The sequence below is a fragment of the Pristiophorus japonicus genome, chromosome 2, assembly GCF_044704955.1.
Source record: "Pristiophorus japonicus isolate sPriJap1 chromosome 2, sPriJap1.hap1, whole genome shotgun sequence".
Classification (NCBI taxonomy): Eukaryota; Metazoa; Chordata; class Chondrichthyes; family Pristiophoridae; genus Pristiophorus; species Pristiophorus japonicus.
In genome coordinates, this window is record NC_091978.1 from 332949199 (window position 1) to 332976435 (window position 27237).

The 27237-nt window shown below is 42.9% G+C and overlaps 1 protein-coding gene across 2 annotated transcripts in view; it reads left to right on the forward strand.

Annotated features, from left to right (window-relative positions):
• The window catches only part of rnf150a (ring finger protein 150a), a 223373-nt gene that overhangs the window by 169711 nt on the left and 26425 nt on the right, over positions 1-27237 (forward strand). The window contains exons 6-7 of one of the 2 annotated variants that reach the window (XM_070872137.1): positions 17133-17346; positions 21020-21436. In XM_070872137.1, coding sequence (XP_070728238.1) covers positions 17133-17346; positions 21020-21099 — 294 coding nt within the window. In that variant the 3' untranslated portion in view covers positions 21100-21436. Of the gene's footprint in view, positions 1-17132; positions 17347-21019; positions 21437-27237 lie in introns of those variants that run through there. The other variant, XM_070872132.1, reaches the window with a different exon arrangement.

Genomic DNA, 27237 nt, shown 5'->3' on the forward strand with positions numbered 1-27237 from the left:
ATGTTTTAGTATAAGGGGTGTCACAGTTGTGTGAGGCGGACTGCTTGGGCTGGGTGCTCTTTGCCTTTCCGTCATTGTTCATAGGTTTACATGTAACCTTTAGGGCTGCTGACCAAGGGCCGTGCAGTTCTTTGTCAGCCAGTGTGGACATGATGGGCCGAAATGGCCGCCTTCTGCGCTGTAAATTTCTATGTTTCTAAATAAGGTTGGTGAGCTGCAGGCACAAATTCCCACATGGAGTTATGATACAGAGGAAATAATGTAGACCTGGCTCAAACAAGGGCAGAAATGGGAACTTAATATAACTGGCTACAAAATATTCAGGAGCAATAGGAAAAGAAAAAAAATGGAGGAAACAAGGTGGCAGGTAATGATCAAAGATACTGGTACAGACCTGAAAAGGGGTGTTGTGCTTGAGGGTTCAAAGACAGAATCTATTTTGTTCGAGTTAAGGAGCGAGAGAGGAGCTGTTATGCTTCTGGGGTATATTGTAGACCACGTATTAGTGAAAAGTAGATGGAGGAGCAAATCTGCAAGCAAATTTCAGAAAGATGTGAAGACAATAGCGTAGAGATAATGGGGGATTCAATTATCCTAATATAGACTGGGGAGATATCAATGTTAAGGGCAAGGTGGGTGAGGAATTCCTGAAATGTGTACAGGAGAACTTTCTTATCAGTATGTCTTCAGCCCAAAGAGGAATGAAGCAGTGCTGGATCTCGTTCTGGGGAATCAAATAATGCATGTTTCAGTGTTTTGGGAAACAATACCATTAGCTTTAGAATAACTATGGGAAAGTCATGGAACAATCAAAGATGAAGATACTCAACTGAAAGGGGGCTAATTTCATTGAGGTGTAAAGGGATCTGGCCCAGGTGTATTGGAAACAGATTGGCAGCTAAAATAGTACAAGAGCAATGAACATCCTTCAAGGAGGAAGGTCTTCCTATGAGGGGAAAGGAAGGACATCCAAAACTAGAGCTCCCTGGCTGACAAAAGAAATTTAGATTGAAATTTAAAAAAACAAAAAAGGAGGTTTATGATAAATAATACAGTAAAGAATCAAGCAGAATACAGAAAATGAGAGGAAACTTAAAAAGGGGCAAAGAGAGTATATGAGAAATGATTAGCAGGTAGCATAAAAGGGAAAAATAAAGTATTTTATAAACATATAAAGGGTAAAAGAATAATCTAAGGAAGGGTTGGGCTGATTAGAGATCAAAAAGGTAATTATCTTGTGGATGCAGAGGACACAGTGAGGTACTGAATTAGTACTGTGAATCTGTTTTCACAAAAGAGGATGATGCCTTATGTCACAGTAAAGGAAGAATGGGGTAGAGAAGTGGGATAGGATAAAAATAGATAAAAAGGAACTACTTCAAAGGTTGGTAGTGCTCAAAATAGAAAAGTCACCCGCTCTGGATGGGATGCATCCTAGGTTACTGAGGGAAGTAATGGTGGAAATAGCAGAGGCTCTAGCCACAATCTTTCAATCTTCCTTGGATATATATGGCAGTGGTATCAGAGGACTAGAGGGCTGCAAATGTTCAAAAAAGGGAGAGGGATAAACGCAGTAACAATAGGCTAGTGAACCTAACATCAGTGGTGGAAAAACATCTAGAGACCATTATCCGGGATAAAAGCAATTGTTTACTTGGAAGAAATTGGGTTAATAAATGACGGCCAATATGAATTTGTTAAAGGCGAATCGTATCTGACAAACTGAGTTCTTCAGTGAAATAACGGAGAGGGTTGATGAAGGTATTACAGTTGACGATGTATATATGTACTTTGAAACGGCGTTTGACAAAGTGCCATGTAATAGACTTGTTAGCAAAATTGAAGGCCATAAAGAGGCAGTGCCTGCATGGATACGAAATTGGCTAAGAGACAGAAAGCAGAGGGTAGTGGGTTTATCAGACTAGAGGGAAGTATACAGTGGTATCCCCAGGGGTTGGTATTAGGACCAAAACTCTTTTTGATATATATTAATGACCTGAACTTGGGTATAGGAGGCATAATTTCAAAGTTTTCAGATGACACAAAACTTGAAAATGTAATAAACAGTGAGAAGGATAGTAGCAAACTTCAGGAGTACATAGACTGGGCAGGTGAAATGGGCAGACATATGGAAAATGAAATTTAATGCAGAGAAGTGTGAAGTGATGCATTTTGGAAGGAAGAATGAGGACAGACAATGGAAACTAAATGGTACAATTTTAAAGGGGGTGCAGGAACAGAGAGACTTGAGGGTTCACATACATAAATCTTTGAAGGTTGCAGGACAAGTTGATAAGGCTGTTAAAAAGGCATATAGGCATAGAGTACGAAAACAAAGACATTTTGCTAAACCTTTATAAATCACTGGTTAGGCCTCAGCTGGAGTGCTGTGTTCAATTCTGGGTACCACACGTTAAGAAGGATGTCAAGGCTTTGGAGATGAGATTTACTAGAATGGCACCAAGGATGATGAACTTCAGTTAAGTGGAGAGACTAGATAAACTGGGATTGTTCTTAGAATAGAGAAGGTTAAGGGGAGATTTAATAGAGGTGTTCAAAATTATGAAGGGTTTTGATATAGGGAGAAGTTGTTTCCACTGGCAGGAAGGTTGTTAACCAGAGGACACAGATTTAAGATAATTGGCAAAAGAACCGGTGAAGGGGATGAGGAGATTTTTTTAATGCAGTAAGTTGTTACAATTTTGAATGCACTGGCTGAAAGGGTGATGGAAGCACATTCAATAATAACTTTCAAAAGGGAATTGGATATATACTTGAAGAGAACCAATTAACAGGGGAGTGGGACTAATTGAATATCTCATTCAAAGAACTGGCAGAGACACAATGTGCTGAATGGACCTAAGGGCTCAATTTTCCCCAGTGATATGTGCGTTATTTTGGCGTGTGCCGCTTTTTTTGGCCTAAATTTAAAAATCCAAGTTTCCCCAAAGATTCTACGCCAGCGTAACTCAGTTAGTTACGATTTTTTTTTAGGTTAGTCTTTTTGTGTGTCACGGTGTAACCTGATGTGTGCGCCTGTTTATCACATTTATGCAAGTTTAGCCAACTTACATTTTTCCTAGGACGGCATATGTGACAACTCCTAAAAAACCTTCTGGCAACTTAAGAAAAACCACCGAGGGGTGGCGGGGGGGCGCAGGAAGTATTGTGGAAGGCCCGGCTTGGGGCGCTTCAGAGGCTGGTCTGGGAATTGGAGTGGCAGTAGATTCTGTCAATGGATGCGGGGTCTGGGCATGTTCCCTTATTGCAGCAGCTAACTGCAACATTCCCTCCTTCATGTGCCCTCATAGTGTCTCAATTACCTCCAACATTCTCTCCCTCGTGTGCACCGACATTGTATCAGCTACCTGAGACATTCTCTCGGGCATGTTCCCGAACAGTGTTCCCATTTCTCGTGAAAGTATTAGTACTTCTGCCGACAGTCGCGATATCTCATCACCCACCCCACTGATGGTGTCCAGGAGTGATCATGTAAGGTCAATGCTCTCCGCACTCATTGCCATCATCTTAACCACATCTGTCAGATCCTGCACCTCAGGAGAGTGCTGTCAAACTCTCCTACCCCTCCTCACCCTGGGTGTGGCTCGTTGCATCCCACTGGGACCCGCAGCCTCGGACGGTGGGGCCCTTGCTGTGCCTCACTGCATCCCACTGGAACCTGCAGCCTTGGACGGTGGGGCCCTGGGTGTGCCTTGCTGCATGCCACTGGGACCCGCAGCCTCGGGCGGTGGGGCCCTGGGTGTGCCTCGCTGCATCCCACTGGGACCTGCAGCCTCGGACAGTGGTGTCCTGGGTGCGCCTCATTGTACCTTACTGGCATCCCCAGCCTCGGACTGTAGGAAACCATGGAATGTCCCAACAATACTTGTACCATTCAGGAAAGGGGCTGGCATCTCAATGGGCGGCGCCTGCACTTCCTCCAGAGTAAGTACAACAGTGGGAGCTTCATCCATAACCTCCCCCTCCCCCTCGTCCACATGTTCTGGTCTGGAATTTGGGCTTGGAAGATGTTCTCCTCTTCAGGCTTGCCCGTGTCTAAATCTTCTTCTGCATTGTCAGGGTTGGTCTCAATTCTGCAAAATATAACAGATCAGATAAATGGTTAGCAGCAGAGGAGGGTGGCATGAGTAGGCTCACACAGCGCAGACAGCAGGCTGATTTAAAGGACCACGATGAATGATAGCATATTGCTTCAACCGAAGCGTAGCTGATGGAGACGTCCCCTTGATCCGAAGCATGGCTAACCCGCGCTGTACTTAACATTTAGCAAAGCCAGGCTGTGGAATTTGCAGGAGTTGCCCTCTCGAGTGTGGGCTCAGCGTGTGCAGTGGGGGTTGCTTTTCTCCAGGCAAGACCCATCAAAGCAGCGACCCTGTTTTCCAAGGATGTCGGTGGGTGCAGATTTGCCGGGCCTCCTCCTGTTCAAGTTCTTTCCCTTTTGTTGTGTGCCACCTTCCTTTGCAAAGATGAAAATATAACTTTTTAGAGAGGGTGTCTTTCTGCTGGGTGGGACATCTATAGCTGGTCACCTTTACAATTGCAATTCCATTGAATAAATGAAAATATTACTTACACTAACTACTTGACCAAGGTCCTGCCACTTCTTTTTGCGCTGGCCTCCTGACTTCGGGTGGTCATCATTGTAATCTTCTGCAAGTTGGTTCCAACGTTTCTTCATTTCTTTTGGTGAAACTTTTATGTGACCTCTGTTGGTGTCCAACTTGTGCCATCTGGCCTCAATCACAGTAACTAGTGCCTCCACTTCATCCTGTAAGAAATTCTTGGTCCTTGAGCCGCATTGCAGCTCTGATTTTTCCAATGAGAATTAAAGTTCTCACACACAACTGGCTCTTTAAAAATGGCTGCATGCAGACCCCGGGAGCTGTACTGGGCATGCATGCTCACATAGCAATCACATCAAAAATGTCCTTTTTTTTCGCGCATGCGCGGAAGGGGGTGGAGGCATAGTTTTTTCGGCTCAGACATTAGGCTCCACCCCCCCCCCCCCCCCCCCCCCCGAAGCTAAAGGACCAGCTGCACGCAGCCAATTTCAAAAAATAGAATGGGGAAACTTGCTACTTATTTTATTTGGAGTAGTTGGGGCCAAGTAAAACGGGTATAACTCTAGCAATACGCAAAAAAACGGCATTGGGTAAAATTGAGCCCTATGTTGTGCTGAATGGGCAAAGTTGTGCCATGTATGCAAGAATGTATGCATTAAAAATCAGTGTTCTGGTGTTCAGAGAAAGCCTGATGTGTATGACCTATGAGAAGTCTTGTATGCGTGAAAAAAAATCGTACTATATTGTAAGGTTTTAAATGCTAAGAGTTTCTATGTCAACTTTATGTTGGACATCAAGTGAGCTGCTGCATTTCTGGATCATGTGATTGAGAGGATCATGTTGACTAATTTGCTTTAAACTCAGAGTATTGACTAGGCAACAGGTTGTTGTGATTGAGATGTTGCAATAGAATCTTATAGACTATGGGCCCGAAATTGATGGCCTTACCGCCCAGTACTGCCGATATTCCTCTTGAAGTTGCGCCCAGTGCCACTTTCCATTTGGTGTGGAGTGGGCAGGAGGGAAGAACCGTCGGGAACCGCCCGCTGACGTCAGCGGACGGCCGAGTGGCGCAACTGACCTCCCGCCCGCCGAGATGCCATATTGATGTGAGCGGGAGTCAGCACCAGAACGGGTAAGGACCGCTGGCTGAAGGCTGTTCTATCCCAGACGGTGAGTATGAAGAGCTGAAAAAATTGGTTAGTAAACATTTTTTAGTTTTTTCTTTACAGCAACTTACCTGGATGGGGTCCTCTGAAGGTGTTCCGATTTTTTTTTGATGATTTTCCTTTTCAGGTCTTCGACCCTCTGTGGGCCCGACTCCATCCTCGGCGGCACTTGAGCGGCAAGCGCCTTTGCCCCCGAGATTGGGAGCTCCCGCCAGCTGCCACCCAGATTGGCGGCGTAAGTCCCTCTTTTGCCACCCGCCGCTCTTTCAAGGACCTTTTTGATGAAAACCCCGCCCAAAGTACCATCAGGTACCTCGCCGGCCATCAGCGGTCCTTTGTGCGGCATTTGGGCGGGCGGGGGCCTTCACCAATTTCGGTCCCTATGGTTTCCAAGAGCTGTTACATTTGTGTCTATCTTTGATTTCTCATCTCCTTCTGCTTTTCATGTTGACTGGAATTAAATCAGGATGTATGAATCAGCATCCTCAAGTTAAAGTTCTCCTGTCTGACCAAATATCCGAATGAATTGCTGAACTGAACAAACCTGCAATTTCTAACATGTTATGGTGTCTGAGCCATCCTTTCTGGGATATCTCAAATGTTTCTTTTTTGGCAAGGGCAAATCATTTTGAGTTAACCTGTGAGCATATGAGATTACTTAGGGAATCCTGAATGATATTAAACCAGAGATATATTTTCAGCTACATAGCTTTACTTAATTTACATGTTACTAGACAAACAATGGACAAATATACACACACCTGCGCACCCTCAATTGGCTCCTTCAACAAGCAAGACAATCCTATTTCATTGATGTAGCCATTAATGATTTAAAATCCATCTTAAACTGACTAATAAATCCATACATGTTATATGTTGCTAAATGTCAGTGGGAAGATTAATCCTTAATCTTGGAATTCAAATGTCGTTTCAGCAAATATTGTTCTAAGAACTCTGCCATTTGCAGAGATGTGGTACATTTCTCCAGCCTTCTCAAGAGAGGATAATAGTTGAGTTTGATGTTAGATATTTATTTGACTATGTTCCACCAGACCAGAAAATTGTGCACCACAGAGATAACTCATTTTTATTCCTTTGATGAGCTGGTGCTAGAATTGTTCATATTTGGTATGGAGATAGGGTTTTGATGTGTTTTGAGTTCACCATAAACTGAGGCATTCTGCACATTATTCATTAAACTGGAAATTTGAGCCAATGTACAGCTGCTTGAATGTGATACAGCTCTACAGTGTCAAATAAAAACAGAAAATGCTGGAAATACTCAGCAGGTCAGGCAGCATCTGTGGAAAGAACATAAGAAATAGGAGCAGGAGTAAGTCACCTGGCACCCCCTGGCCTGCTCCGCCATTTAATAAGATCAAGGTTGATCTGATCATGGACTCAGCTCCACTTCCCTGCCCGCTCCCCATAACCCTTTATTCCCTTATCGCTCAAAAATCTGTCTATCTCCGCCTTAAATATATTCAATGACCCAGCGTCCACAGCTCTCTGGGGCAGAAAATCCATAGATTTACAACCCTCTAAGAGAAGAAATTCCTTCTCATCTCAGTTTTAAATAGGCGGCCCCTTATTCCGAGCCTATGTCCCCTAGTTTTAGTTTTCCCTATGAGTGGAAATATCCTCTGCATCCACCATGTCGAGCCCGCTCATTATCTTATATGTTTTGATAAGATCACCTCTCATTCTTCTAAACTCCAATGAGTATAGGCTCAACCTACTCAACCTATTTCATAAGTCAACCCCCTCATCTCCGGAATCAACCTAGTGAACTTTCTCTGAACAGCCTCCAGTGCAAGTATATCCTTCCTTAAATACGGAGACCAAACCTGTACGCAGTACTCCAGGTGTGGCCTCACCAATACCCTGTACAGTTGTAGCAATACTCCTCTGCTTTTATACTCCATCTCCCTTGCAATAAAGGCCAACATTCCATTTGCATTCCTGATCACTTGCTGTACCTGCATATTCACTTTCTGTGTTTCATGCACAAGAAATCCCAGGTCCCTCTGTACTGCAGCACTTTGTAATGTTTCTCCATTTAAATTATAATTTTATTTTCTATTATTTCTGCCAAAGTGGCTAACCTCACATTTTACCACATTACACTCCATCTGCCAAATTTTTGCCCACTCATTTAGCCTGTCTATATCCCTTTGCAGATTTTTTGTGCCCTCCTCACAATTTGCTTTCCCGCCCATCTTTGTATCATCAGCAAACTTGGTAACATTGCACTTGGTCCCTTCATCCAAGTCATTAATATTGATTGTAAATAGTTGAGGCCCCAGCACCGATCACTGCGGCACCCCACTAGTTACTGTTTGCCAACCAGAAAATTACCCATTTATCTGTTTTCTGTGAGTTAGCCAATCCTCTATCCATGCTAATATATTACCCCCAACCCCGTGAAGTTTTATCGTGCAGTAACCTTTTATGTGGCATCTTATTGAATGCCTTCTGGAAATCCAAATACATCACATCCACTGATTGCCCCTTATCCACCCTGCTCGTTACATCCTCAAAGGACTCCAGCAAATTTGTCAAACATGATTTCCCTTTCATAAAGCCATGCTGACTCTGCTTAATTGAATTATGCTTTTCCAAATGTCCTGCTACTGCTTACTTAATAATGGATTCCAGAATTTTCCCAACGCCAGATGTTAGGTTAACTGGTCTATAGTTTCTTGCTTTTTGTCTGCCTCCTTTTTTAAATAGGGACATTACATTTGCGGTTTTCCAATCCGCTGGGATCACCCCAGAATCCACGGAATTTTAGTAGATCACAACCAATGCATCCACTTTCTCCGCAGCCACTTCTTTTAAGATCCTAGGATATAAGCCATCAGGTCCAGGGGACTTGTCCGCCTTTAGTCCCATTATTTTACCGAGTACTACTTTACTTATAGTGATTGTATAAAGTTCCTCCCTCCCTCTAGCCCCTTAATTATCCACTATTGGGATGTTTTTAGTGTCTTCTACTGTGAAGATCGATACAAAGTAACAGAATTAATGTTTCAGGTCAATGACCTTTCGTCAGAACTGGAAAAAGGAGGAGGAGAAGAAAGAACAAAAGGAAAGGTCTGTGATAGGGTGGAAGGCAGGAGTAATTAAATGACAAAAGGTATAATTGTACACTGCAAAAGGAGATGGTAATGAGACAAGTAAAGAAACAATAGGTATGAATGGGAATGGCAGAATCATCATCAGCTGTCATCTGAAAAAATAGAACAGAGGTTATGGTCTGAACACCTCTGTTCAGTCCGTAAGCGTGACCCCGAGCTTCTGGTTGCCTATCATTTTAATTCTCCATTCCACTCCCACTCTAACCTCTCTGTTCTCGGCCTCTTACGCTGTTCCAACAAAGTTCAAGGTAAGCTCAATAAACAGTACCTCATCTTTCGATTAGGCACTTTACAGCTTTCTGGACTCAATATCGAGTTCACCAATTTCAGACCATAACCTCTGCCCTTATTTTTCAGATGGCAGCTGATGATGATTCTGCCATTCCTATTTACACCTCTTCTGGACTCATTTTTTCCAGTTCTAATGAAAGGCCATCAACCTGAAACGTTTACTCTGTTTCTCTCTCCACAGATGCTGCCCAACCTACTGAGTATTTCCAGCATTTTCTGTTTTTATTGCAGATTTCCAGCATGTACAGTATTTTGCTTTTTTTCTACAGTATCAAATATGATCTAGTTCTGAGCCCAGGTAAAGTCTGGGGTTTTTTAATGTCATGAATAGGATATCAATCTATAGCTGAAATATTCTACTGGCAATTCGGGTTTAGATGAAAGTTAATATTTTAAACCATTTTAGCTTTAAACACAATTTTAAGTGTATAACATATTGCTGAATTATGTGAATTTTTCTTAATCTGGGGATTCAATAATGGACTAGATTTAGCACTTGATTCATCTCTGGAACCTGGATTTAAATCTGTCTGAGACTGATGGAATGAAAGTTCTCTATGTTCACGATAGGATCCTAAGTGAAATGAGTTTGGAACAACCTCATTCCATCTAACAGTGAGCATGAGCTTATAAGGCAACAGTTTATGATGTCTGTTGGTTTAGAGATTTGAGTTGAGTGTATTGTTGGGGCAGAGTAAAATGAGCTTCACTCTACTAGCCAGTGTTGTACCTGATTGAGGAACACCATCACCTCCAAGTTCCCTTTCAAGCCTTCCTGACTTGCACATGTTTCCTTGTGCCTTCCTTGTTGCTGGTATTATCTTCGTATTATAGCCTAGTACTCCCTACCTAACACTATGCATATTTGTACTTATTAATTACTAGAAAAATGGCATAATTTCAACTATCTCATTAGCTTTGAATTAAACTTCCAGCTGCTTCTTGATTTCTTATTGCCTATGAAAGTATATCTTCAGAAAAAGCAAAATAAATTTCTCCTTTTATATTGATATTCCCTTAACTGCAAGATTATTGTTGTTCAGTAATGTGAACCATGGGATTTGATCACTGGAAGTGAGAATGGGTCAAAGAGTGTCGTTAAACTGAGCAATATTGACTTTCAAATTGTGTGATATGCAAATTAATTTTAGCATACATTTGGATAGTTGTCACATTTCTGGTAAAATTGATTCGGATTATTGGGTATTATCTTAGTACTATATCCTACTCAAGTGTTTATTCAAGTACCTTATTCAACTGATCATTCGTCACTCTGCACCTTCCACACATTGTTAGCGTAGCCTAGCCTAGCCTGATGTGTTCTAGGCAAACTCATAGGGGCAACTTAAGGGGTATGCACATGAAAATGTCTAATGGTGCAGATAGATACAGGTTGAACCTCTCTTATCCGGCACCCTCGGGACCTGGCCTGTCCCGGATAAGGAATTTGACCAGACGAGGGGCGGTCACATTAAATTGAATGGTACAGGTACTGAGCAAGGGGTTATTGGAGCTGACTGGCTTGGGGCTGGGAGTGCGGCAGAGAGATCGTGGGGGGGTGCGGAGGGGGTGGTACGCGGGGTCAGGCCAGCGATTGCAGGAGTCGGCAGCGAGGAAGGACTTCAATTTGTTCATGTCGGAGTGCCTGGGAATGCTGTCGGATGAGGGGTGGATAAGGGAGTCCCGGGTAAGGGAGGTTCAACCTGTTGTACCATATGTAGTCTCCTACTCCCACGTCACATGATGCCCTGGAACTTGTGCAACTACATCGAGCGAAGACCAGCATCACATACTATAAATGACATGCTATAACTGCGAAGAACTCCTTTTTCTCTTGAGATATCAGCCTTGGCTCAGTGGTAGCATTCTCAGTCATGGATTCAAACTCCACTCAAGAAATTTGAGCACAATAATGTAGGCTGACTCTTCAGTGTAAGAAATGCAGCACTGTCAGAGGGCCTGCCTTTTGGATGAGACACTAAATAGAGGCCTTTCTCAGGTGGACATAAAAGATCCCATGGTACTAAGAAGAGTAATAACTGAGTTCTCCCAATGTCCTGGACAACATTTATCTCTGTCAACATCACTAAAATAGATTATCTGGTCATTTATTTCATTACTGTTTTTGTTTGATTTGCTGTACGCAAATTGGCTGCTGCAAAGCCCTACATTATGATAGCGACTACACTTTAAAAGTTCTTAATTGGCAGTGAAGTGTTTTAGGACGACCTGCAGTCCTGAAGGACGCTATGTAAATGCAAGTCCTATCTTCCTTTCTGCCTTCCTGGCAACTGCTACCAAGACCAAGAAAATACTGACACAGATTTTAAGTAAATTGAAGGTAAATGACATCTGATCCTTGAGGAAACAACTATCGGTCAGTAACATGTGTGTTCCCTCAGATAGCAATCATGAATTTAGAAGTTTTTGCATCATCCAGGATAATACTGCTGAATCAATCCCAAACCAGACGGGCATCTTTTCGACTACTTCTCCGGGATAATGATAAACAAAGTGCAAATATTTCCTTAAACTGCAAGCACTTATTACAAATTGTCTGTATTTGATTTGACATTCTCATCCTTCTTTTCAAATCCCTCCGTGGCCTCGCCCCTCCCTATCTCTATAATCTCCTCCAGCCCCACAACCCCCTGAGATATCTGCACTCCTCTAATTCTGGCTGCATGAACATCCCTTATTTCAACCATTGGTGGCCGGTCCTTCAGCTGCTTAGGCCTTAAGCTCTGGAATTCCCTCCATAAACCTCTCCGCCTCCTTACCTCCCTTTCCTCCTTTAACCTCCCTTTCCTCCTTTAAGACGCTCTTTAAAACCTACCTCTTTGACCAAGTCTGCCCTAATTTCTCCTTATATGACTCAGTGTCTAATTTTGTTTTATAACACTCCTGTAAGGCGCCTTGGGACGTTTTACTACATTAAAGTTGCTATATAACTACAAGTTATTGTTGTTGTTCCTGACAGGGTGGTCCTTCCTACTCACCTGGACTTTTTAAACCTGAGGTTTCTTCCCAGTTTAATTGGAATTATGAAATTGTAGTCACATTGTTTACCACTATTCCATCTTGGCCTCACTTGCTGGTTCTTCTTGCTATCATGCACACTATGGTAAACTGCCTCATACAGTGTTCAATATTTTTGTCCAAGGCACGTATTAACCCACTTCCATACTTCTTGCAAGAGAAGCTGGTACACAACCAGAAATGAGACATCCAAAACACAAAGAGATCGTGCCACTTTACAGACACTGACCCTAATAGAAAAGGGTATCATCGTCATCAGCAGCAGCAGCAGCAGAGAAAGGGCACACTGCATTGGAGATGGTGAGGCTGGAGGCGAGGCACAGCAGTCTATTTGGGCCTCTTCCCTTTTTCTCTTTCTGCTTAAATCTCTAACATACACTCGTATAATCACACACTCAGCACAAGAACCTGGCACCAGCACAGAAATCGGCACCCCATGTGCCTCAGTGTGTTAGAGAGTGTTAGCTCTGGGGGATTCACTGTGAACAAGGGAGCAAGAGCCATTGCACGCAGGTCAAGAAAGAGCTCCAGGAGGGCCAACTCGTGTCCTAGCTGTGCCGAAGATGACAGAGATGTATACTTTAGGGGCCCAGACTTTAAAAGAAAGATGATTTCTGGGATCAATTGCAGCATGCATTGGATTGCCTGCCAGGGAGCTTCCAGTACACATGTTGGTTAGTATGGTGACATCCGCTACCCACTTGTATAAACTTCTGGTGCATGGCATTGATAATATGCAGTCAATTATGGAGCACACGTGGGCTCAACTATCTCTTCCACTTTGGCCAGAATGGATAGGGACTTCAGTTGAATCATGAGTGGGCAAATGCGTGGCAGATGAAGTATAATGTGGATAAATGTGAGGTTATCCACTTTGGTGGTAAAAACAGAGAGACAGACTATTATCTGAATGGTGACAGATTAGGAAAAGGGAAGGTGCAATGAGACCTGGGTGTCATGGTACATCAGTCATTGAAGGTTGGCATGCAGGTACAGCAGGCGGTTAAGAAAGCAAATGGCATGTTGGCCTTCATAGCGAGGGGATTTGAGTACAGGGGCAGGGAGGTGTTGCTACAGTTGTACAGGGCCTTGGTGAGGCCACACCTGGAGTATTGTGTACAGTTTTGGTCTCCTAACTTGAGGAAGGACATACTTGCTGTTGAGGGAGTGCAGCGAAGATTCACCAGACTGATTCCCGGGATGGTGGGACTGACCTATCAAGAAAGACTGAATCAACTGGGCTTGTATTCACTGGAGTTCAGAAGAGTGAGAGGGGACCTCATAGAAACGTTTAAAATTCTGACGGGTTTGGACAGGTTGGATGCAGGAAGAATGTTCCCAATGTTGGGGAAGTCCAGAACCAGGGGTCACAGTCTAAGGATAAGGGGTAAGCCATTTAGGACCGAGATAAGGAGAAACTTCTTCACCCAGAGAGTGGTGAACCTGTGGAATTCTCTACCACGGGAAGTAGTTGAGGCCAATTCACTAAATATATTCAAAAGGGAGTTAGATGAAGTCCTTACTACTCGGGGGATCAAGGGGTATGGCGTGAAAGCAGGAAGTGGGTACTGAAGTTTCATGTTCAGCCATGAACTCGTTGAATGGCGGTGCAGGCTAGAAGGGCTGAATGGCCTGCTCCTGCACCTATTTTCTATGTTTCTATGTTTCTATGAATGTCAAAGGCTGGAATTTTCACAGGAAAGACGGGGTGGACGAGAGGCGGGGGGGAGTGAAAGTTATAAAAATGTAAAACACGACTCCAACCTGCCCACTTGCACCTTTCACTCAGGCGGGATGGAGGGGCGAGCTACCAACCCGCTATCAGGAGGCGGGCTGGCAATTTAAATATATTAAGGCCTGAAGCCTCTACTATAACCTGCTTTGCAGGTTTTACCGCAGGCGACTGGGGATCCCAAGGCTCAGGATTCCTGGTAGCTGCAATGAGGCGGTCTCGGGGAGCCATCCTTGTGGGCTGGCAGGAGCAGGAGTGCTTCCCCCCCAAGCTCCCCCCCGCCCCCACCCCCCCCAAGCTCCCCCACTATCAACCTGTCCCTCCATGGGGTTGGGGATCAGACCTACCCCGGGATCGTAACTCATCCCCAGGGTCAGAGATCAGACCCATGCCCTCCCCACACAGCTTGGAACCCCACACAGTTTGGAACCCCCACCCATCCTGGGCCCAACACGTACCTGGTCCTGCGGCCTCCTGGTCCATGTTCCCCGCACGACTAGAAGCCAGCTTGTCAATCAGGCTGACTTCTAGGCGGAAAACCCGCCCTTTATCTCACACACATGCTTTGGAGTTAAAATTCCACAGCGTACCAAGAAGTCCAAAATCACACAGATCAGTATGAATACTGAGCCGCAGCCCGGTTGCAGGGACCGTCCTTCAATGGGAATAGAGCACAATGCTACTTCTCTGAACCCTTGTGCCCCCCCCGAACCAATGCCTGCCCTGGTGCCAGAAAGCCAGCAAGATCAGGCTGCCGAACAGGCGTGAAATTGCTGCAGTCTCGGGTCCAAGATCCGATAGGGTGCTGTCCATTAGAACCTCATGACCCCCTGCCTGAGCCACAGTAAACTCCCATGTTGCAGCTACTGGGCGAGCACCCTCTAGAAGCACTAGAGTACGTAATGTTACTTGACATTGTGTTGGTCTTTGGGTTTACGCTGTTTATTTGAGGATGGAAGGGCTGAGAGATGTTAAGACAGTGGAGCAATGATTGTTGAGCTGATGTGATTTTCAGTGAGCTGCTGTCAAAAAAGCTTTGGCACCTGTTGTACACCTCCCGCTTCTTCACTATGCTGCATTTCCATGTCTTCAAGCAGTCAATATCTCATAAGTTGTGCAGGGCAAAGAGTGGGAATGGATGATTCACTCAATATAAAAATAGCATGGCAGCTGCTAAGAAAGCAGGCATAGATCTGATGGCACATGAGTTGCACATTAAAAACGTTGAAGCCCACGCGATTCACGAAGGCAGTGGTGTGTGAAAGAGTCCACAGGGTGACATGGGTGCAGTCAATGATGCCCTGGACTTTGGAGAACCCTGTAATTTTTGTGAACCCCAGAGCCTTGTCCTGCTTCCAGATATCATGGGGAAAATTATGAATGTTTCCTCTAGCAAGCCATACATGAGCCACCTGTTTAATGCAGGCAATAACTGCAGACTAACTGATTTGCTGTTATCGCCTGTAACAGTCTGGAAGGAGTTAGAGGCAAAGAGGTTAGGGGCAGCAGTGACCTTGACTGCAACAGACTATGCCGTGCTAGCTGTGGCAGTTAGTTGCAGGTCTTCTCACAGTGTGCAACATTACTCTGTCACAGCCTCCCTAGAGAATTGAAACAACCTCATGCACTGCTCCTTGGATAAATACAGGTATGTTGTCCTGGGCCTATAGACTCTTTGGAGGATAAGGATTCCTCCGAGCATGAATCCTTCCATCCCTTCAGCTGCAGTTGTTTGCTTCTTCCTCTTGTTCTAGCTCTTGCTCTTTCGAGAGTTGGATTCCTAGCAGGACCGTCATGAAGCGATAAATACAATGGCAGAAAAAGTCCCTTAACAGTTCAGAACCTACTACAAGCACATTCAAATTGTTTAAGGTGAAGAAACCCATAAGCTAATGCAAAAAGAATGTCTCATAAAACTCTATACAGCTTAACCTGAGAGCAACTCGGGTTCCCTTTAAATGTTGCTGAAAATATCTGCCTGCTGACTTATACTACTGCTCTGACTGCAATCGACTAAGTCACTTCAGACTAAGGATGAAACCTTGAACCTCCTGGTCTGTTTGGCTCAGCTACACACTGGGGTGCTGTGTTTGCTCACTGAACTATCAGACAACTGATGCCACTTCTGACTTAATTGCAAGGAGCTGACCATCCCTCACTGTTAACCAGCAAGAGAAGTGGAAAATCATAGCCAAGACCAGAAAAAGGTAAAGATTTGCTGTATCTCTGTGTATTGTGCAAAATCCTATAATCTGTAGTATATATTCCAGTACAGTAACACATCACATGCTTCAAAGGATGTTGATGAACTGCTCAAATTGTTATTCTTGTGGTCCATTATGTTATCTCTCTGCGGCAGTTTTGTGACACAGCAAATGTATAAAAAAGGCATTAATTTATGGTGCATTCTTAAACAAAAGATCATTGTGCAATAGCAACAAAGTCAGTAATGTGTAACAGTGTTGAGCCAAATCACTGGATAAATTTAATCTCCAGTGGAACTCTTGACACGTCTTCTGTTTGGCTATAAATACAAACAAATAGAAACATAGTTGAGAACACGTCAGAATGTGAACAAAAGTAAGATACATTTACCACAGCTTACATAATGAGGTTGTGACATAAATTACATCTTTTGCAAATAGCTGGAGGGGAGGGGTGTAAATTGGTTGTTTAATTATCATAGCTGTGAGTGCATGGTGCATTTTTTATTGGTTGGCTTGTAACTTCTGTTGATTGGTAGCACTGTGGTTGCTATGGGGAACTTTGAGGCAGGATTTTCAGCAATGTTTGAAAAAGAAACATCTGTTGGAGTTTAAACATTCAGTCTGGTCTGTTGCATCCATATAAGGAATGGAAATGTTTGTACAAATTGTTCTTGATTAGCCTTACCTTCTGGTCTGAAAAATGCAGCCACATACTGTAAAATCTGTTACATATATTTTGTTGAATGCTTTGCTCTATATTTGTCACACTCATGCCATTTTTTATCTTTCGCCCTCTGATAGTAACCATCCAAACTTTCTGATTGCACTCTTCAATCAATTGTTTATCCATGTAATGTGAAAATTATTTGGTGAAATCACAATAAGAGATATCTATAACTGTATGTTTTTTATTTACCAGAAAATGCAAAAACTAGTTGTTTAACTTGTAACTTGTGTCCTTTTTCTTCTAGCCAAATGCAGATTGTGCAGACGATGTAACGACTGATTTTGACGGATCCATAGGAGGGCCACCAACGAATCAGATTACAGGCGCTAGTGATGTGACAGTGAATGAGAGTTCTGTTGGCCTTGATCCTCCTGTTCGAACTATTGGCCTTTCACAGATCATTCAGGACAATGAAGCTCTTCAGCAACTTGAAGAGGTTAATATTACTACTAGCAACAGTAAGTTTGACTTAGAATTATATTGCCTTTCTCGTCCCATACTGCAATATATTAGCGATAAGGAAGAAATAACCTGCACTACTGGGTTGCCCTTGCCTCCAGAATTTAAGAATAAATGTAATTTGGTATTACATTATTTTTGCCTATGTTAATGTATTTTCAGTTTCCTGCAATTTAGAATCAGCTAATGATTTTGTAAATCACCATTCTTCTGCATATCTCGACCTCCCCCCCCCCCCCCCCCAATACACAACTGCAATGAACAAGCATTCATTCACATTCTCTGGGAAATAATCACACAAGGAATAACATCGGAACATAGGAATTGCTAGATGGAAGAAGGCCAAGGTCCATCTAGTTCACCTTCTACCATCCTGGTCAATAAAATGATATTGGAGTTGTTAACTAATCATTGCAATCAATCAGTATCAACAGATTCTACAACAGACTCAGAAGTGACTTGAGGAAAACCTCAGTGATGTAGATACTTTGGGACCATAGGTCCAAAGTCACCTTTTTTCCTCCCAAGCATGGCACACTTACCACATATCTCTGAAATTACACATATACTGTATCCCCAAATTTTATTTTCTGAAGGAAATGTATCTATAACCCTTCCTTTAAATTGTTTTGAGACACCAAGATCACCATTCCCGCTCGGCCGCGCAGCTGTTTGGAGGTCCCACGCAGGCTGGTTACTGGCTTTTCGACAGGAGATTTCCCTCATGCATGGAATTTTGAATGGTCGCGCAATCTGTTAAAGGGATTGCGCACCCAAAAAACACTTTGGGGGAACATTGATCAAAATGCGTCCCCATGTCACTAACCCACTTCCTGTACAGTATAAAAGGATATGGCCAATGCTCGAGAGTCAGTAGTTTTTCTCAAGTATATCTCTGTGGTGGGGGGGGGGGGGTGAAGAATTTCCCTATTTGTACTCTTCACAGGGTTGGAGGGGTTGGATGGATATAAGCATTGTGAGTGGAAGGTGGGTGAGGACGCAAATAATCTAAAAAGGGATATAGATAGGCTGTGAGTGGGCAAAAATATGGCAGATGGGAGTATAATGTAGGAAAATGTGAGGTTATCCACTTTGGTAGGAAAAAGAAAAAAGCAAATTATTATTTAAATAGGGAGTGATTACAAAATGCTGCAGTTCAGAGGGATCTGGGGGTTCTTGTACATGAAACACAAAAGGTTAGCATGCAGGTATAGCAAGTAATTAGGAAGGCAAATGGAATGTTGGCCTTTATTGCAAGGGGGATGGAGTATAAAAGTAGGGAAGTCCTGCTACAACTGTACAGAGCGTTGGTAAGGCCACATCTGGAGTGCTGCGTACAGTTTTGGTCTCCTTATTTAAGGAAGGAAATACTTGCATTGGAGGCAGTTCAGAGAAGGTTCACGAGGTTGATTCCAGAGGTGAAGAAAGGTTGAGCAGGTTGGGCCTATACTCATTGGAGTTTAGAAGACTGAGAGGTGATCTTATTGAAATGTATAAGATTCTGAGGGGCCTTGACAGGATAGATGCAGAGAGGATGTTTCCCCACGTGGGGGAATCTAGAACTAGGGAACATAGTTTCAGAATAAGGGACGCCCATTTAAAACGGAAATGAGGAGGAATTTTTTCTCTCAGAGGGTCGTGAATCTTTGGAATTCTCTACCCCAGAGAGCTGTGGAGGCTGGGTTGTTGAATATATTTAAGGTGGAGATAGACAGATTTTTGAATGATAAGGGAGTCGAGGGTTATGGGAAGCGGGCAGGGAAATGGAGTTGAGGCCAGGATCAGATCAGCCATGATCTATTGAATGGCGATGCAGGCTCGAGGGGCCAAATGGCCTACTCCTGCTCCTATTTCTTATGTCATGTAGAAGAATGGAAGAGACCTCACAAAATCTTTCTTCTCCAAGTTACATCCCTCATACACCATTGGAAACTGATCAGGAGGAGCAGGGCTGGTCGTTGTGGGGAAATGGAGAGGTTGTTACTCTCAGCCAGTTGGGAAATAGAATTAGCTACGCAGCAATACATTATGTAGTGCAGTATCTCCCCTGTGTCGTGAACTCTGCACAGTAACCCTAGCAACACACATCAGCCAAAAACAATCCACTTGGGAAAGAAAGGTATTTTCAAATACCACCTGGAGCCTTTCTCTTTCTGGAGAGGCGAGAGTTCGGGGCCCTGAAGAGGCGTGGGCCCTGGGGCAGCCCACACTGTGATATGTTGGCGCACTAGGCCCGTGTAACAGAGCTGGTCTCCCATCGTCTTGGTTAATCCTTACCACTGGACCAAGACCTAGCTCTGTCAAGCCCGTGTGGTGGCTGGTGTGCAACGGCCACCACACGTTAAAAAAATCCACGCACAGGCATCTTCCACCCTTCAATATGTAATTCGCAACCTGGAATATCAGGTCCTCATCGAAACACCTGTGAACCCATCCCTTTTTGGTGTGGAAGTGTCATCCTCGATACGAGGGACTGCCTAAGAAGAAAAAAGAGCCTTTAGAAATATTTAATACTTTTGCTCGAACAAATTCTTGCCTTGTTCCTGCAGAAGAATCATTATGGAGCATAGTTGATTTAAAACCTCAATACATTGAATTATTTTGATTGTACCTGTGGGTTAGCAATACTGTTATTTAGATGTATAAATGGCTATTCCTCCCCAAGTGAGTTAATAGTTTATAATAACTTTATTTTTGTAACTAGCAGAGTATACTATATTAAGCACAACCTCACACTTGGCTCATATCTAAGCTCAAATGTTTGAAAGTTTCAAACACTATCACCAAGAATTTCCTTGATGCTTCTTTTGATCGGCTGCCGTAAAAAAAACCCTGGGTGGATCCGTAAACAAATAAATGGGGTTTCTGCTGTAGTTACGGCGACTGATCAGAAGAATCCCCGAGGAAATTCCTGTCATATATTTGTAGAGGTAAATATATCCTACTAATGTTATAAACTTGACTTACAATTATTTTTGTTAAAGGTGGAAATTTTTACTTAAGTTTTGTTTAATCCATATTTAAATACATCAACATTTGGTTAGGTTTTGTGAAAAATGACAGTTAGATAAATAAGTTTCCTCTATACCCTCGTACAATAAAAACTGTTTTTGACTTGATGAATGATATTACTGTGTGATGCAAGGACTACAAATTGCCATCACAATGTATTTGAATGAAAGGCATGAATCTTATCCAGCATCATCCATGCACCTTATACTTTATTTTGACGTAGTTGTGTTACCTATGTTTAGTTCGTGATTGATTGTCAGAGCAATGAATTTCCCTGAAGAAGAAAGAAGTGCTCTGCTGACTACATCAGTACAAAACTAATCAATATTATACCCTCTACATATGTTCAGAACCACTTACAAATAGCATAAAATCCACAAGAGAGAGTAATCAGGTAATAAGTCAGTCATAAATTAATTTTATTGAATTTTCCCTTCCCTCTTGTTTGTGAATAATTAACATCTCATTACTTTTGTTTTTTTTAATGAAGGTCCTTAAGGAATACATGGCTGCACAGAATTAAATTTAATTGACTGGATGGTGTACCTTTTAAGGTGTTAATAACTACTAACTTGCCACTCCAATAACAAGATGTATTTGATTCACAATAAATTTAACCAAAGCTATTAGCCCTCAGTTATTTTTTCCTTTTTATCATAGGTAAGCTGGAAATCAAACCAGCATCGAAAAACATGGACATATATGGTCTGGGAGCAATTGAAAAAAGAAAAGCTAGATAATGTTACGAGTGCAGACTTCACATCAGTTCCAACAAATGGTCTCTACCTGAAACATCAATCTATCTTTACTCTTTTCAGATGCTGAAGTGCGTGCTATGTATCTCCAGCATTTTGTGTTTTTATTTGATTTCCGGCACTTGCAATTTTTCTTTTTATCAATACTGATGTATGACCTCAATAAGAAATATTTAATTGCTAATCCAGTTTTGCATGTAATTCCTCTTATCAGATATTAAAGTAAAGTAGTTTAGGCAATTAGTATTAGCTTTATGTTTGTGCCTGTGTGGTTGTGACAAAAGCAAAGCTTTCATTCTATGTGAAGCAGAAAATAGGGGAGAGGGAGGCAGAAGCTCCGGGCCATGATCTGCGCTTTGTGGGGGGGAGGAGACAGGAGCTCCGGGTCACTCTCAAGTCTGTGGGGGTGGGGTGCAGGGGGTGGGATGGGGAGGCTTCCTTGTGAGGCCTGGGGGGAGCACTCCTGCTCCTCCTGGTCCACAAGGAGTGCTAAAAGAAGCTGATCTTCAATACTAACTTTAGGCAGTTGGCGCCTCCTACCTCAGATCTGCTACCGGGCAGCTGACATCGGACCGTGACTTTTGAATGTTAATTTGGCCCCAGCCTGCCTTTTGTGGGAGTCTCATCGATGGCCAGATTTGAGTTTGTAAAAATGTAAATGGAAGGGAATGGGGTTAAGTTGCTCAATCCCAATATTTTAATAATCCCTTCCCTCACCTGGCCCTCTCTGCCAATTGTTGGACTGGCAGAATGCTGTCCCATTTGCAGCCGATATAAGGATGTAGGTTTTGGATCCTTGTCTCTTTGTGGAAACTGAAAGTGTGAATTGTAACATGATTACACAGAAGTATTTATATTAAATATTTATACCACTCATCCCTTGAAATAGGTGGACTTCATTTACCAGTAAACAGTAATCTATCTTGCTTTGATACACAGCAGAATGCAGCTCTGTTTTTGCCATGATGTCCAGTGGGTAAATGCACCGCCATCGAAAGGCCATGTTAGTGAATTGAAGAGGATTTACTGTGATTGAAAGGCAGCATTAGAGGGAGCAGCGTGCGGGGCCCGGCCCGGCCTGACCCGGAAATCGGCATGGTCACGGCCTGCAAGACCATCAGCAGGCCAGGGCAATCAGAAGGAGCAGCATGCGACGGTGGCATACGACTGTAGGAGGGCGACAGCTGCGAAGTCAGGTCGCTGATTGCAGTACGGGCAGGCGCAAAGGTGCGGCAGGAGTTTGTAGCAGGAAGTGACCAGGGCCCAGGAGAGGCGTGAGTCTGGGGCCCAGAAGAGGCGAGGGCCCGGGGCAGCACAGGCCAAGCCACACTGCTATGTGTGTGCGCACTCGATCCGTGCAGCGCGCTCGATCCGTGGTCTCCAGTCGTCTTGGTTAATCCTTGCCACTGGACCAAGACCTAGCTCTGTCAAGCCCACGTGGTGGCTGGTGTGCAACGGCCACCACATGTTAAAAAAATCCACGCACAGGTATCTTCTACCCTCCAAGATGTAGTTCTGCATCTGGAATATTAGGTCCTTCATTGAAACACCTGTCAACTCATTCCTTTTTGGCATGGAAGCAAGTCATCCTCGCTTTGAGGGACTGCCTATGATGATGACTTAAATTGATTCACTAACTCCTGACATGTAATGTAAGTTAAACAGATGTAAGTTAGAGAGAACTATTAAAGCAAATGTAACCACTTGTTTATGTAATAGATGAAATAAATTAATCTATAGTATATTTTAAATACACTTCTGGTATTCTGCTAGGGAAGCATAACACTGATACTTCTATGGCTGTACAATGCTAGATCATCTTCACATGCTACATTTTCAAACATAGATTATTAGTTTGTTAAATGTTGATATTCTACATAGGTCTGGGATTTGTCAACACAAGCATTTGCTAAATACCATCTACCCTACAATCCGTATTATCTGAAATTCAGTTACCTCCTTGTCCCCCAAGCCGTACCCATCTAGTTTAAATAATTTTCGATTGCTGCCTCAATGTTCCTCACAAGTCTTTTTGTACCTATTTCATTTAGGTGCAGCCTATCTCTCCTGTAGCAGCCCATTTTATTCTGAAAGTGTGCCCATTTATTTATAAATGTCGAGGTCGAATATTGGTGCTAGTATGTGAACAATGGCATAAGTGTGAGAAGGTGAAGGCAGTAATAGCAAGGAAAGTAGGTACATAGATTGGCATTCGGAACAGAAGAAGGTAGAGTGGTGTGCTGCAGTAAATGGAGAAGGATGCTAATAATCAGGGGTGGGAAGGGTTGTGAACGCAGGGACTTCAGATAGTGCAGGGTTATGCAGAGAGTGATGTGAGATAGGAGTTATGAATCTTAGCTTAGAAAATCTGGTCAGGTCATTGAACTTCTTGTATTTCAGCCATATCCTGAGACCGATGGTACTGGCACTGACAGCTCTGCCATCTATGCCCACTGCTTGGCAGAATGTTTTTGCCATCTGGTGAGATTAGGACATCCATCCTCCTGCTGGCCTCCTCCACTAGGACCTACAGTTCTGCATCCGAGAATCCAGGGTCCCTTAAAGCTACTCCCTTCGCTTGTTGGAAAGGTGACGTAAAGCAAATTACTACAGATGCTGGAAATCTGAAATAAAATCAGAAAATACTGGAAACAATCAGCAGGTCAGGCAGCATCAGTAGAGAGAGGACATTTGAACCAGTTAGTTTATAGTTATGCATTTGAGCATTTAATGATAGAGAAGAAAGGTTTAAAAAAAACATTCTAAGAAATGGCTGTGTTTTTTTCTGGAACCAAAAATGAGAGGAAGTGAAGTAAAAGAAGTAGGATTGTTTTCATTGGGAAGTTGCTGTGATCAGGCATGATTTATTTTAGGTTCAAGCACTCCTTGTACTTGCCTAAGACGGTGTTCCAGACTATACTGTGGGTTCAGTTCAGAAAAGCCCTACTGTTAGTTACTACTGATTTGGAGTGCTGCTGTTTGTCAGTGCATATAGAGTAATAAGATAGTTAACTTACTGTGGATGCAGCCTTTATTGTTTTGTCAATGAAATATGCCAGTATGCATTGCTTTCAGGCTGAGGGGGCCAGGCAGGCAACCTCTCCCATGTTGCTATCAATGTGATTGTCTATCTGTGCACTGGAATGGCTCAGAGTTAAATACTTTCATTCTTCTCCTTCGTACTGATGCTTAAGTGCCTGCCCTGATGACACTTGCAAGATTAGGAACTTGCTGCCTTGGAAGTAGCTGACTTTGATGTATTGATAACGTAAGGTTAAGGAGGAACATTCCTTTGGCAGAGTCTATGTGCTTCATTCCTGCTGAAAATCTTCATAAACTAGCATTTTACAATTTTTAACAATTGAAGGATTAATTGAGAGGTGTTTACATTTCAGAAATGCAAATGTAAAATAATGCATGACGGGAATGGGGAAAGAGGAGGAGAGGGAGAGAGAAATAGAGAGGCAGACAGATGAGAGAAAAGTCCTGTGACTAACCAAAAAAATAATCGCAATTGAGTTATGCACTTAACTTTAAACGGCCTGCATCATGGGTTTAGATCGCAACAGATACACTCTATTTAGGGCTAAATTTTCGGCGATTTTCTCGGCGGTACAGCTGTTTATCCGTCCGGCGAAAGTTTCCCCTTTTGTTGTTTAATGGTATCGGCCAAATCTGAAAACGCCCACTGGGACCAAACCGCCAACATGCACCGCCAAGAAAATCACTAGGGCGTAAGTTTTGTCTCAACGGAAGCCCGTCCAGATCGCCGAGGGAACCGCCCTGTGAAAGCTGCTTAAACAGGACGGTAGGTCAGAACTCTGCAAAGAAAGCTAAGTTAAAGGTTCTTTATTTTATTTTTTAATTTTAAAACGGCGCTTAGGTGTAAAAGTGTCTTGGGAATGTTTTTTACTTTTTATTTAAAAAACATTTTTTTTTAGTTTTCCCCCCTCCCTAGGCCTCAGACTAAATTTTTTTTAAACCGCCCCTTTTACTTAGTTTCCCCTTAACCGCCGAGAATAATGGTGCAAGATCCATTTTCTCGACGAGCGATTAATTTTAATTAGTTTTAACTTAAAAGTGGAAATTTTCACCTGCGTTACTTACCAAACGCTAGCGGTTTTTCTGAGCAGGCAATCGGGCGTTGAGGGGCTCTCGGGAAAGTCTAGCCCTATGGCTTGTTGTCTGAAAAATCATCTCTAAATTAATTTATTATTTAACATGTTCATTTATGCAATGTTTTTTGGCTCTTAATTCTAATGTGGATGCAGAAGCTGGACACTAATCCGAGATTTGTTCTTTCAAAGTATTTTTTAATATAACAGAGACCAAAAACATTGTTAATAATGAGCCAAATATTGAAATATAAACTTGAAAATCCACACATGGTCTTAATAAAATCCAGTTGTATCATCTGTAAAATATAATTAACTCATATTTTAATTTTAGCATTTGCACTTCTTGTTTTTGGAGTTTGGATACATTGGGATTATTATAGGAATAGGTAAGTCTGTACTTACAGATCCTGTGGAACACTTTGGAATTACAGGGTCATTAATTGTTACTATTCATGGAGCCAGACCTACATAAGACCTATTTGCACTCTGGTCAAGTGGATTTTCTGTCCAGTTGAAGGAAGATAATAGTGGGTAAGGCAATAAATATGTAAGGTGCAGTAAAAGTAACCTTATGGAATATGTTCAGGCAATCTGTAAAGAAAGATTTAGATTTGCAACGCAGAGATAAAACAAAATAAGATTATTATACAACTGCCAGGTCAAATGAAGACTTGCAAGCAACTGCAGTCTGCTCCCTATACTGACTTCATTGAGCTTTATAAAGTCTTAAGGTGTGGTTTTTCCAATATTCAGTCACAAGTACAGATGTCTCACGTGAGCTAGACTCAGTCCAGAATTTTTGAACTACTGGTCAATCTCCCGTGGTGTTGGAAGTGAAGACCATGTGCTGTCTTTCGGTAAAATAGCGGAATAACTGGACCAGGAGGAGTGGGGAAGAGGAGGGGAAAGGGGAGAGGAGTGGGTTGAGGGTAACTGAGGTAGACAGACTACTGCAGCTGGAGGGGAAGAGGCCAATATGTTCTCTCAACAGGGGAGGGGGAGTGGTGCCGGTACAGTCGCTCATGGGGTGGGAAGAGGGAGCAGGCCAGGGGTTTCGGGCCAAGAATATCTTTGAGCATGGGGGCATGGCTCATTCACTGTGGTTGGTTTATACAACCCAAACTACTACCACTGCTAGGATGGAGAGGGGCTTGAAGAGACTGCAAATCCATCAACAGCCTGGGATTACAGCACTACAATTCTGATTTCTAGTGGCATTTGGAGGTTGAGGACAAATATTCCTGAAGGTAAATGAGGTTAGATGCTCGGACAGTAACTTTAAGAATTGTTAGATTCAAATAAATTCTTTACATTTTGATCATCTAAACACTTCATAAGGCTTTATGAAACATAAGAGTCATTGTTGGAGAGCTACCTGGTAATGAATTTGTGGAATACAGTTTAGTCTCTAGAAATGAGAAAACACTTGCAGCTGTTTGTAAAGCTTGTATACTTACCTACATGCTTAACAGGTATTACATGGAATTTGGTTACACAGCTACAGATTTAAATAAATAATACTGGTGTGTAAATCTGCAGTCAGGGACAGACCCAAGTTCCATCCCCTGTTACTTTGTAACCCCCACATAACTTAGAGTTAAATATATAGAGAGAGAGAATTTCCTCTCTTCACATTTGTAACAGTTACACTTTTAATTGTTGGGCTAGAGCTTTGCACACATCGATATCCAGGTGTGTGCAAAGCTGTCTCTTGGCAAGACCTTTACTGCTCTAACCAAGAAATGTAAACACAGTTCTGCCTGGATGAAACTCGAACTAAAGTGGTAGCTGCAGTTTAAATGCAATCTTAGGGGTTTATTTTGGCCATAGGTTGAAAACAGGCGCTAAATGGATGCTGTGGTAATAAGAAACGTATGTTTAAAGTCCGGATTTAGCACGCAATTTTCGGATTAATTGATGATGATCATGATTTGAACGTGTCTGCAGCAGCTGAAACCGACAACTGCAGGTTTAGCACTCAAGTGCTGATTAGATGCAATTTTCC